The sequence below is a fragment of the Taudactylus pleione genome, unplaced genomic scaffold (assembly GCF_031769625.1).
Source record: "Taudactylus pleione unplaced genomic scaffold, aTauple2 ptg000734l, whole genome shotgun sequence".
NCBI classification, from domain to species: domain Eukaryota; kingdom Metazoa; phylum Chordata; class Amphibia; order Anura; family Myobatrachidae; genus Taudactylus; species Taudactylus pleione.
The window spans coordinates 4,115,427-4,129,770 of record NW_028285136.1 but is presented as its reverse complement, the minus strand read 5'-3'; the positions used below and the strand labels follow the sequence as shown (position 1 = coordinate 4,129,770).

Genomic DNA, 14,344 nt, shown 5'->3' with positions numbered 1-14,344 from the left:
GCCAAAAAAAGTTGCTAAATGCTATTCTTCACCACTCTCCCAAAGATGCTAAATAGCGCCTATTGAGACCATTCAAAGACCCCAAATACCTTTTGCAGGGCTATTCGGGGGTACCCATAGTGAACCCCCATGTCAGAGCATCTTTAGTGGGGTATCAGCCTGATTACCCCAAAAATGACAGGACTTTCATCGATTAGCTTTAGACGGCAAAACCTCCGATGACTGCGAAAAGTCCGGCAACGGATTTTCGCTCCAAATTGAATATGGCCCATAGTGTATTTATTGGTGCTATGTTGTACAAGTTTTGCACTGGTTTTTTTTATCCATTTTGGATTTTATGTCTAAATAAAAAGATTAAAAAATAATTCAAAAATGTGCCCAATGCATGAGGGTAAATAGGTGCTGTGCAGCCAGGAGCATTAAGTCTCAGGCCGCAATAGTGTGTCCTGCAAAGGCTGCTCCAGCAACACGTGAATCAACTGGCAGCCAATCAGAGTCCCAGCCAACAGCAATATGAGGGACTAACAATAGCGCTTCCTGTGTTTGAATGACCTCAGGAGGTGCGGTGCCTCAGGGGAGTCCCAGCTAGCTAAGCGCTACACCCACCTTAGACCGGAGTTATACTGCAGTCCAACAATTTGGCTGTCTTTCATCTGGAGCCCATTTTCGGCCAAAGGGGGAACCAGACCCTGCAGTAGAGCCTCCTGGGGGTATATTTAGGTGGAAATCGAAAGACTATAGCTTTACAGATGCCCTGGAGTGAAAAAGAGACTGAGCCTCCTCTCCCTGACAGCTCTGAACAGGTGTGAGGTACATATCCCTGTGGATCCAGTGGCTGTGGGTATATGCAGCTGCACACAGGTGAGTGTGACACAGGGCTATATGCAGCTGCACACAGGTGAGCGTGACACAGGGATATATGGAGATGCACACAGGTGAGTGTGACACAGGGATATATGCTGATGCACACAGGTGAGCGTGACACAGGGCTATATGCAGATGCACACAGGTGAGCGTGACACAGGGCTATATGCAGATGCACACAGGTGAGCGTGACACAGGGCTATATGCAGATGCACACAGGTGAGCGTGACACAGGGCTATATGCTGATGCACACAGGTGAGTGTGACACAGGGCTATATGCTGATGCACACAGGTGAGTGTGACACAGGGCTATATGCAGCTGCACACAGGTGAGCGTGATACAGGGCTATATGCATATGCACATAGGTGAGCGTGACACAGGGCTATATGCATATGCACACAGGTGAGCGTGACACAGGGATATATGGAGATGCACACAGGTGAGTGTGACACAGGGATATATGCTGATGCACACAGGTGAGTGTGATACAGGGATATATACATATGCACACAGGTGAGTGTGATACAGGGATATATACATATGCACACAGGTGAGTGTGACACAGGAATACATATGGAGATGCACACAGGTGAGTGACACACAGGGATATATGCTGATGCACACAGGTGAGTGTGACATAGCAATATATACAGATACACACAGGTGAGTGTGACATAGTAATATATACAGATACCCACAGGTGAGTGTGACATAGCAATATATACAGATACACACAGGTGAGTGTGACATAGTAATATATACAGACACACAGGTGAGTGTGACATAGCAATATATACAGATACACACAGGTGAGTGTGACATAGCAATATATACAGATACCCACAGGTGAGTGTGACATAGCAATATATACAGATACACACAGGTGAGTGTGACATAGTAATATATACAGACACACAGGTGAGTGTGACATAGCAATATATACAGATACACACAGGTGAGTGTGACATAGCAATATATACAGATACACACAGGTGAGTGTGACATAGCAATATATACAGATGCACATAGGTGAGTGTGACATAGCAATATATACAGATACACACAGGTGAGTGTGACATAGCAATATATACAGATGCACATAGGTGAGTGTGACATAGCAATATATACAGATACACACATGTGAGTGTGACATAGTAATATACAGATACACACAGGTGAGTGTGACATAGCAATATATACAGATACACACAGGTGAGTGTGACATAGCAATATATACAGATACACACAGGTGAGTGTGACCTAGCAATATATACAGATACACACAGGTGAGTGTGACATAGTAATATACAGATACCCACGGATAAGGAAAAACCCTGACAAGCACATTTTAGGTTTGCATTTGATGCAGCATACTGACATTGAGCCCTCAAATTCCTCTTTGTGTTTCTTAAGCCGAATACATTAGGGCGATGTCGGGCCGATATGCCTTATGACATTTCACCTACATCGCTCAGTGTGTACTGCACATTAAACCTAGCGATATCACTAGCGGCCAGTGCAATGCTAATGAATGACGAAACGGTGATCGTTCCGTTCATTAAAGTCATCCAGTGTGGACGCACAATCACTGTTCCGACGTCGGAACGAATGCCTTCGCTCCAGTGTGTACCCAGGCTTAAACAATAAGCAGATTACTGAGTGCATGAGCTATCCTGCGGGGACTGTAATAAACATATTTTCCATAAACTTTATTTTTGGTTACTTTACTTACAAGCAAACAAAATAAAAATGCACTGTAGAATCCGGAAGCCCCCGCACGCGTTACCCATTCCTGCACTACACACATGTACACCACATATAGTGATACATGACAAATGCCAGCCGGGAATCTAGATGAGCGCTGACAGGCAGGTAATAGCTACTGGCCATCGCCTTCTATTAGGCATAATGTGGATGAATATGTGGATGGTCCTGAACCCAGGCAGCTGGGGATGTGCGACCGTAGTGGCTGTCTGTCCTTTTCCAGCAATTGCTTGGTGGCCAGTCGTTTAGCCTGTGCCAGACGATCCAACGTCCTGTAGGCCAAGCTGTACAGACACACGGCATTTCATCGCGGATAGAGAGCTTCCTGCCCAGCCCAGCAGCTTTGTAAGTTAGTTAGTTTTAGCACTTCAGGGGTTAACCCAGCTCTATTGTCTCCTTTATCAGGTCACTTCCTCCATTAAAGTCCGTTTACATTTAAACCCACATTTCGGTCCCACTAATGAGTCCGTGGGACGCACTATCCCAGCATCCTCTCTGCCACTGAAAGGACAGACTGTCATGCAATTAAAGGGGACAATGTTTGTGGGAAGAAGCGCAGCCTTTGTTTGCTTGGCATGGACTAGAGCTGGCATCTAACACTGCCAGCACATTCCTAGCACTCTCCTGCCCGGGTATAATGCAAACTTGTGCTCTTAACCCGCGCCATACAAGGGCATTACACAAAACAACTATTTGCAACACTAAAGCAACACACTAGCTTTGTTACATGTACAAAACATGTCAACGCCGGGTATACAGAAGAGCACGCGGGGTAGCCGGCTGCCGCAGAGGGGGCGCTGCACCAGTCTGCGGAGAGTATGTTGTGCGAGTTCGTAATATTACATACAGAAAAGTATTATTGCCGGTGTGCACTGAACAAGCCTAACATCCATTCACCACCGCAGAGACACCATGGACCATATGTAATAAGGTTTATAAATCAGTACCAGCGCCAGGGGTTCTTCTTGTACCCAGAATTAAAGAAGCAAAATGACTTACGTATAGAAGAACAAAAAACGTGTGTATCTATTTGTAAGTGAAATCACACTGATATTAAAGTGACTAAGGGGGAGATGTCTCATTGGCGAAAATGCGGTAAAACCCCCGAAAATGCAGTTTTCAGGGGTTTTACCGCATTCCCTGTATGTATTAAGCAGCAGAATGCAGCTTCGCGTTGCTAGGTAACGCCACCTTCAGGTGGCGTTACCCAATAGTAGCCTATGGGCTTCTTAGCGTGACGCTCGTGGCTGGGAGGGATCCGAACGGATCCCTCCCATGAGCCCCCGCAGCCCGTGTCCTTCTGCGCATGCGCAGAAGGACTTCTAGGTGTCAAACCCGGAAGTCCCTCTGCCCTGCAGCATCGCAAAGGACACCTCTCATCGAGAGAGCTGTTCTTTGCGATATTCTTGGTACTTACCGCGGTAATTAACCGCAGTATGTATGCGAAGTTGGGGGGGATGTACCGCATCGGCGATGTCGCCGATGATACATCTCCCCCTAATACTGTACATATGCTTATGGGCACTTTTAAAAATACAACAAGGGGAATTAAATTGTTTTTTCACGGACACAGCTCCTGTGTAAAGTGAATGGGGCTATACAAGTCAGTGTTCTCCCCAGGCTGTTTTTTGCGGGTGCACCACACGGCACTTTGGGACTCTGCAAGTGGGGACAGTATCTGGGAGCTGTATAATAAGGACCAGATCCTACAGACTTTGCAGCTTTTTCATAAACCAGACGACTGGGCCTCTAATAAGAAGAGGAGAATTCATCTAGAAAATTTTATTTCAAGCTTTAATCATTATAAGGTCAGGGTTTATAACATTTTATGACTGCGAAGGCCCCCACCCGGCTACTTCTCAATGCCACATGGCTGGAAATAATTTCTGGGGAGAACACTGCAAGTGTTTGTGCCACTGGGCATGTGTGCTGCGGGCGCCCAGATGTTGCGCTCAAAATGCAAGGGATTAGACGTGTAAATAACCAGCGTCCTCTATAATCACAATTGTGAGGTAGATATTTAGTCAAGTGTCCTGAATATAGTTCATAAGTTGGTGCTCACCTGGCGTACTTCAGGCGAGTGTGCGTATATTATGGCAAAGCAGTGATCAGCCAAGCTCCTACTTCCAGGATGGGCACTGCCTCTTTGGAGAATGGGGACTAGGGGGCTTATTTAATAGGTTGTGAGCTGCAGCCGCTGCGGGAACGGTCGTGCTCCGGGGTAGCGTGCGCCCCCTGACGGGCACACAAAACCACTTTCATGTTTCTTTACCCTTCACAATCCCATCTGTGAGGACGAAATTCACATTTATCCATCTCTTACTATGACTCTCGATCTCTAAGCCTGATTCACTACCGACCGCAATTCAGCTGCGATACGCCAAACCTCTGCGTCACTCCTCATATGCAGTCCCACTAACAGGCCTGTCACCTACTCCTCCGCATGATTACCACAATATCTTCCTTCCTCACTGGGGGCGGGATGTACTAAACGGAAAACGCGGTAAAAACCCTGTTTCCGGGGTTTTACCGCATTTTTCGTATGTATCATCAGCCGGCCGCCGGGTCTCCGATGCGGAGGGTAACGCCAGCTTTCGCTAGCGTTACCCTATAGAAGCCTATGGGCTTTTACCGCATCGCGCTGCTATGAGGGATCCGATCGGATCCCTCCCAGCATGCCCCGCGTCACTCTGCGCATGCGCAGATGGACTTCCAGGGCATAAACCCGGAAGCCCACGGCACAGAGCACATCGCAAAGAACAGCTCTTATCGGAAGAGCAGTCCTTTGCGCTACTGATCGCATATATTAGTACATATGCGGTCAGTAGGAATGCGAGGCATGGCGGGATGTACTTCGCAAGGTTAGTACATCCCGCCCTGGGTAAGTAATTAAAGTCCTGCTGTAAAATGTAAGCTCTCGCAGGTAGGGTCCCCTTTAGTCTTCGGGTGAGCTGGACCAAACCTTTAAAAGAAGAAGAAAAAAAAAAAAAAAAGGGTACAGGTGGAGAAGCTGCCATAGTAACCAATCAGCTTCTTCTTATCATGTTATAGAATGTACTTGATAAATGATAGCTAGAAGCTGATTGGTAGCTATGGCAACTTTGTCATTTGCCCAGTACATCTTCCCCTATGTGTCATGTCAGCCATAGGGGGGAGATGTATGAAGCGTTGGAGCGGTATCAGCGCACGTTATGTGCTAGCGCCTCGGTAAAGAGGCGAAGCGGGAAGCGGGACTTAACGTGCCGCTATAATACATCTCCCCCTTAGCCTCTTTGTCTCCATCATATGTTACGGCTCGTGCTGAATGGTATATTCTGTTAGTTACTTAATCTATACACAATATGAGCTTTTATTTGTGCTACCTGTAATTGTTCTAGCATGTCACTTACTTCACTGTTTTATATGCGGACTGTACGGCGCTCCGGAAATTGTGGCGCCATATAGAGATTAATGATGATTCCAATATATTGCAGCCTTAATACATGAACGCCATAAGAGTCAGACATAGGTGCAGTATTTTATGTTCACAAAGACAGATGAGAAGGATTTGGAACATTTCCGTATGCCTGGTTATTATTTAATAGGTTTTATGATTTTTTTTTTTCATGATTGTTGAGGAATCCAGAAGGAATCATAAATGACAGTAAGATGTGCATTATTCTTCATAAAACACAAAGTATTTAAATAGAAGTCATCAGAGAATTCTGCCGCCATATATAAGAGCAAGGCTGTAGTGTCGGCGCTTCTCTGCAGGTCACGTAAACAATATATAACGCCTGCGGCACTAACACCCATCAGCAAATCTAAGCTTGAATTTAGCCAGCCACAGAGCCAGTGTAATTCATATATGCCCTGGATTAAAGGAATATTATGGCAATGGTCACCAGGCATCCACAGACAGACCCAATACACCCTTTATAGTCACCAGGCATCCACAGACAGAGCCAATACACCCTTTATAGTCACCAGGAATCCACAGACAGAGCCAATACACCCTTTATAGTCACCAGGAATCCAAAGACAGACCCAATACACCCTTTATAGTCACCAGGCATCCACAGACAGAGCCAATACACCCTTTATAGTCAGCAGGCATCCACAGACAGAGCCAATACACCCTTTATAGTCACCAGGCATCCACAGACCCAATACACCCTTTATAGTCACCAGGCATCCACAGACAGAGCCAATACACCCTTTATAGTCACCAGGCATCCACAGACAGAGCCAATACACCCTTTATAGTTACCAGGCATCCACATACAGAGCCAATACACCCTTTATAGTCACCAGGAATCCACAGACAGAGCCAATACACCCTTTATAGTCACCAGGCATCCACAGACAGAGCCAATACACCCTTTATAGTCACCAGGCATCCACAGACAGAGCCAATACACCCTTTATAGTTACCAGGCATCCACATACAGAGCCAATACACCCTTTATAGTCACCAGGAATCCACAGACAGAGCCAATACACCCTTTATAGTCACCAGGCATCCACAGACAGACCCAATACACCCTTTATAGTCACCAGGAATCCACAGACAGACCCAATACACCCTTTATAGTCACCAGGCATCCACAGACAGAGCCAATACACCCTTTATAGTCACCAGGCATCCACAGACAGACCCAATAGACCCTTTATAGTCACCAGGCATCCACAGACAGAGCCAATACACCCTTTATAGTCACAAGGCATCCACAGACAGAGCCAATACACCCTTTATAGTCACCAGGCATCCACAGACAGAGCCAATACACCCTTTATAGTCACCAGGTATCCACAGACAGACCCAATACACCCTTTATAGTCACCAAGCATCCACAGACAGACCCAATACACCCTTTATAGTCACCAGGCATCCACAGAGCCAATACACCCTCTATAGTCACCAGGCATCCACAGACAGAGCCAATACACCCTTTATAGTCACCAGGCATCCACAGACAGATACAATACACCCTTTATAGTCACCAGGCATCCACAGACAGAGCCAATACACCCTTTATAGTCACCAGGTATCCACAGACAGAGCCAATACACCCTTTATAGTCACCAAGTATCCACAGACAGACCCAATACACCCATTATAGCCACCAGGCATCCACAGACAGACCCAATACACCCTTTATAGCCACCAGGCATCCACATACAGAACCAATACACCCTTTATAGTCACCAAGCATCCACAGACAGACCCAATACACCCTTTATAGCCACCAGGCATCCACATACAGCCCCAATACACCCTTTATAGTCACCAGGCATCCACAGACAGACCTAATACACCCTTTATAGTCACCAGGCATCCACAGAGCCAATACACCCTTTATAGTCACCAGGCATCCACATACAGCCCCAATACACCCTTTATAGTCACCAGGCATCCACAGACAGACCTAATACACCCTTTATAGTCACCAGGCATCCACAGAGAGCCAATACACCCTTTATAGTCACCAAGCATCCACATACAGACCCAATACACCCTTTATAGTCACCAGGCATCCACAGACAGACCCAATACACCCTTTATAGTCACCAGGCATCCACAGACAGACCCAATACACCCTTTATAGTCACCAGGCATCCACATACAGACCCAATACACCCTTTATAGTCACCAGGCATCCACAGACCCAATACACCCTTTATAGACACCAGGCATCCACAGACAGACCCAATACACCCTTTATAGTCACGAGGCATCCACATACAGACCCAATACACCCTTTATAGTCACCAGGCATCCACAGACAGACCCAATACACCCTTTATAGTCACCCGGCATCCACAGACAGACCCAATACACCCTTTATAGTCACCAGGCATCCACAGACAGAGCCAATACACCCATTATAGTCACCAGGCATCCAATGACCGAACCAAAACACCCTTTATAGTCACCAGGTATCCACAGACAGACCCAATACACCCTTTATAGTCACCAAGCATCTACAGACAGACCAAATACACCCTTTATAGTCACCAGGTATCCAGAGAGGAAATGGGTATGAAATACCGCCGGTTCGATACCCGTCAGCGGCAGCCCGACAGGAGCAGAGTGTGAAGCAGCGGAAGCCCGACAGCGCTGGAAATTCCGATCGTGGCTAAGTAAGTATCTGCTAACCTAACCCCCTAACCCTAACCCTCCTTAGGGGTGCCTAACCCTAATCCCTCCTCTAAGTGCCTAACCCTAACCACCCCCTTCCCCGCTGCCTAAACCTAAGTCCCCCGGGGGGGGTGCCTAACCCTAAGTCCCCCCCGGGGGTGCCTAACCCTAACCCTCCCGGGGGGGGGGTGCCTAACCCTAAGTCCCCCCCCCGGGAGCCCTAAACCTAACCCTCCCCCCCCCCCGCGGCTGTCCGCTAGCGGCGCCCGGCATCACTACGATCGTGATGCCGGGCGCCGGTCTCCCGGCGTCGGGGAAATGCGGGCGTCTACATCTAGACACCCGGCATTTCACCCATGCCGGGATAAGACAGTCGGGAAGCCGGCTGTCAGTATTTAGGCAGTCAGCTTCCCGATTGCTTCCCCCAGACAGACCCAACACACCCTTTACAGTCACCAGGCATCCACAGATAGACCCAATATAGTCACCAGGCATCTAATAACAGACAATACAAGATTTTAAAATAAAATAGAACCATGGACCATGAAATGTATTTACCGTTATTGCTGTGTAAAGGTAAAATACTAAATGCTTTCAGCACTGGATTGTTACTGTGCTGACATGAGCCTTGTAACATTGGGGAAAAGTTCAGACAGCTTCGAAACAACCAATAATATAAAATCATGGACTTGCTAGAATGTAACTCTCCCACTAGGCACAGGTCTTGCTCATAGAAATAGCAAAGCATCATATAATGCAGAATAAAGAGGGCAGAGCGGCAAAGAACTGGCTGCTGTCATGAGACAGAAGGTGCTAACAAAGACCCCTGTATCCACAAGTCCAGCTCCCAAACTTCCCTCACACAGAACATATCCAGCTGTATTATGTGCCACATGTAACCAGCTCCCATACAGCCAATATTGCATAATATGTATAGCATCACCTGGGGGGACACCCCTTGGCCATCCAGGATTTGGGAACAATGGGATCTGCATCCTTTGTGTGATCTACAGCATGCAACAGCTGTTCGTCCATCCTGAGGAAGCAGTATGTACAGATAATCCCAATATCCCCATTACACATATGGATCAGGGAGCTAACAACGTCCCCGGCTTTCCCAGGGGGACGGACATGCCAGGGATCATCCATCTAACTGTAATAAATACAGAATACAGGATCATCCATCTAACTGTAATAAATACAGAATACACGTATCTGATGGGAAACAGTGCAACTCGCCCCAAAGTCACCTCCCAAGTTATACACATCATACACAGGACGAGGGGACCCAAAATCACACATATGCACATCATACACTGTGTGTGTGTGTGTGTGTGTGTGTGTGTGTGTGTGTGTGTGTGTGTGTGTGTGTATATAATTAATAAGTGTGTGTATGTGTATATATATATATATCTCACACATGCATGCATACACACATAATACATACATACATAAAGAGAGAGACAGCACATGGCTATTATGGATGACATCACTGAGAACACAGCTATTATATATACACCACACTCTCCCCGTGCTTTTAGTCAGACAATGAGCCTGCCCAGCTCACACCCTGGCACAGTAGCCCGTGCTGACGGTCTCGGTGACTCACCCTGGAGGAGGAGGAGCAGGAATCCCGATGTCGCCATCTTGTACGCTCCAGAAGACGGGAAGAGACGGCCAGAGACTGCGGACACCCGACCGTCAGACAGCCCCGGTCCGCGGGAGAGCCCCGCCCCTCATCCCGAGCCACGCCCTGATCCCCGGGAGAACCCCGCCCCTCAGCCCGAGCCCCGCCCCTCGTTCTTATCCCCGGGAGAGCCCCGCCCATCATCCCGAGCCCCAAGAGAGCGCCGCCCCTCATCCTTATTGGCTGATTGCCCGAAGCGTCCTAACGGAACCTGCAGCCACGCCCATCCTGGAAAACCGTTACTTCTTGTCTCATTCGCATCAGCAGCCAAACACAGCGCTCTCTGCCCCCGTCTGCCCCCTCGCGGTCATCACTAGTATTACACGCTTCATGGTCCTACTGCCTGTTAGCAGTGATCGTACAGTGTTCTGCCCCCGCCTGGCCCCCTCTGGGTATGGCACTAGTGGTGCTTGTCAGCAGTGATTATACAGCGCTCTGCCCCCTCCTGGCCAACATTTATGTTATGAATTTTCTCATAATTCAGGTCTCTAGTGCTACAATATCTTTTGGTCGTTGTCCAGGGCATAACTAGAACTTTTTGGGCCCCATAGCAAAAGTTTTAAGGATCCTCCCAACTCAGGTCTCCATCAGAGTGGGTATGGCTAGTGCCGCACAAGAGGCGTGGTTAATGTTGCCTACCATTCGGGGATGGCCATCCGAGGGGGGTGTCCATCGATGGTTACGATCCATTGGTTCATCGATGGTTAGCATTGATGGCACACAAAAAATCCAGAGTGAACCATCGATGGTTTGCACCCCTCGATAGCCACCACTGCGGTGGGAAACGGTGGGCTGTGGGCCAATCAAAAACAGGGGCGGGCGTAAGCTCCATCCAGTCCAGAAAAAAATAACTCGTCTCATACTCATCCATCGATGGCAGAGAACAATTGCATACCTCCCAACTGTCCGCATTAAGCGGGACAGTCCCGTTTTTTTGGGACTGTCCCGCTGTCCCACATGCGGGCCGCAGTGTCCCGCTGTGGGGGGGAAGTTGGGGGCTGCACGCGCTGCTGCTCTGCATAGCAGAGCAGTGGGTGAGCAGAGAGAATAGATGCCGTGCGCATGCGCACAGCATCTATTCACAGTGCAGGGAGGATCCCGTGGGCAGCCCAGCATCTCAGAGATGCTGGAAACGCCCATTAGTGATGTAAACAAGGGGGGGTCCCACTAGGCCACACCCTTTATGGACAGGTCACGCCCCCTTTTTGGGAGCGAAGTCCCGATCCCGGAGACTCAAATGTTGGGAGATATGCAATTGGCTCTCTGACACCGATGGTAAAAGTATTCAACATTGGTCATAAACCATCTATGATGGCAAAATAGAAGGCAGCCATCGATGGCTACAACTATGCAATGGATGACAATCAATGGTTTCACCAACCGATGGTCATCCCTGTTTTTTTGACTGATTGGCCAATGGGCCAATCAGAACCTGGGGACAGGGCCTCACTGGTTCTGAGGGTGGAGCAGTGCTCAGTGTCCTAGCACCTTGTAAAACAAAACAAAAAAAACCATTTGGTTATGCTTAGACATCGATGTAGGGAAACCATTTGGTTCTCCCACATCGATGGCAAAAGCATGCGACATCGGCCATGAACCATCGATGATTATGAATGATCGATGGTCAGCCCTAACCAACTATCATTTTAATGCATTAACATGCTCACTCTAGCGTTGTCACGTCCTCTCATCATCTTCCATCAAATAAATACTATGAGTATACTGTACAATATTACTGTGCATATGCAATTAACAGTTTATTTGCATAAAACTGCCAATATCAATATAGCGGGGCAGATTGTATTCAGCATATTGTATTTCCTGATTGTAATATACAGTACAGTTATTAACAAAGGGGTCTATTCATGAGAATATGAAGTGTCTACTGAAAAAATCACTATATATCGCATCACATTGATACAAAATATAGTGATGTTTAGTAGCCATTTATGGACACTTACCTCTCTGATGTCTTCATGCGCTATCCGGCCCCTCCGCGATCCTGGAAAGCAGTGAGAAGACAGACATATCGGGAGCCCGATATGCCTGCTTCTCACTGCTCATGAGCCGGTGTCGGAGACCTGCTGCAAAGGACGCTGGGCAAAAGGGAGGGAGCCAGCGCCGGGTGCCGGGCAGAGAGCATGGAAGTATGCAGCTTCCCTGCTCTGTTCGGTTCGCAGCACAGATTACGCTATCCTGGATCTGTACGCTGCAGAGGAATAGAACGCAGAGCTTTCTGTTCTTCTATGAATTGGTCTCCCCATTCAAAAGTATTGTAACGGCGGTTCATACACGAAGTGGGCGTGCCGCTGGACGAGGAATAACCTTCTCCATGGTAACCCCCTGTATGATTTGCCGAAAGCAATGAAAAGTCCTGATTTCAGCTAATTAGGACTTTTCACTGCTATAGTATGAATAGACCCTTAAGATTGTTATAGTCAATTCCGGTCCTGGTGCACCACAAGCACAAGCAGAATAAACTGAGGGCCTGATTCAGAGCCGCTCGTAAGCGGCCGCTCGGTCGTTCCGAGCGATGTTTGCCCAACTGCGCATGCGTACGGATCGTAATACGCATGCGCGAACCAGTCAGTGCGGCCGAAAATTGTTTGTTCGCTAAATAGAGAACGCCTGCTGTTTTGAGTGACAGGAAGCGGCGTATGTGGGTGGTAACGGGAAGGTGCTTGAAAACGGGGAGTGGAGATCCGAACGCAGGCGTGCTTAAAGGTCAAAACGGGCGTTTTATGGGTGTGCATAATTAATACAGCAGCGTCATTGACCACGTCACTGGGTTATTTTATAGTCAGAACTGCTCGCAAGATTGTGGTTGGAAAAACCAACCACAAGAATAGCGAGCAGTTCATACGCATGTCGATGTACTCGATTAATCTAATAAATAGCGGACATGACGTAGGATGCGAGCGGCCAGAGGGCGTGGTTATCCAAAAAACGACCGCAAGTTTTGTTCGCTCGTTCAGACATAGAGGCGTGAACAGACCGCAAAGAGCGAACGGTTCATTTGAATAGCCACCCTTTTTTTCTGAACGAACGACCTCAAATAGCGTCCGGCTCTGAATGAGGTCCTGAGCCAGAAGATTGTTTCTATATGCAAGCCTCAGTGCCAGCGGCGATTGTACTGACCTGTTGTAAGGATCAGCCTCAGCCGCCTCTACAGTTATGGCGCCTAGTCACTCCTCTATTCCTCTCTGCAAAGACGCTGATGTCATCACGTCAGTGTCTGGATGATGTCAGCATCTCTGCAGAGAATGATAGAGGAGGTGGCACCGGCTAAGCAGCGCTGTGGAGAATGCCCCCATATCTGCCGGATCCATTGCGCAGATGCAGCGGCAGGGAAGCTCCCCTCATGCAAGAGGGTATGAACCGCTGCCGGATACATCAAACGGAATCTTTTCTGCACAGCCTCCATCGGTCTTTGGGCCTGATTCATTACGGATCGCAATTGCAACCGCGTACGCAGATCTGTCGATGGGGCGTACTGCGCATGCGTGCGCAAGGTAGCATTGCAATCGCTCTGCATTCCCCTACACAGATACAAAGCCATCGCAGCCAGAGGGACGGGACGGCAGCGATTGGGGGTGGTGATGGGGGAGTGGTCTGAGAAACACAGGCGTGTCTGTCCGTTTGAACGCTGTTGCATGGGCGTGCATAAATTAGCCATTGTGACGGCATACGCAGCCTGTGTACCCACTGTGTGCGACAAGGTTAGTAATTTCTGAGTAAGGTCAGACCTGTTGTAATTGTGCGTGAGGGGCTGATGTTACTCGATGTTCCCGATGTATACGCAGGACTGCAAGGTGTTACGGATGTGCGAAAGCGGTAGTGGGCGTCTCCATGCTGCCTTTGGGTGTCTCTATACTAGTTTTGCGATTGCAGTCATTAGCATATTTT

General features: G+C 48.2%; 1 protein-coding gene across 1 annotated transcript in view; it reads right to left on the bottom strand.

Moving 5' to 3' along the window:
- The window catches only part of JAM3 (junctional adhesion molecule 3), an 81,482-nt gene extending 70,973 nt beyond the window's left edge, over nt 1-10,509 (bottom strand). The window contains exon 1 of the mRNA XM_088457046.1: nt 10,361-10,509. Within this exon, the coding sequence (XP_088313172.1) occupies nt 10,361-10,397 (37 nt within the window). The 5' untranslated portion in view covers nt 10,398-10,509. The remainder of the gene's footprint in view (nt 1-10,360) is intronic.
- Nucleotides 10,510-14,344: the final 3,835 nt, after the last annotated feature.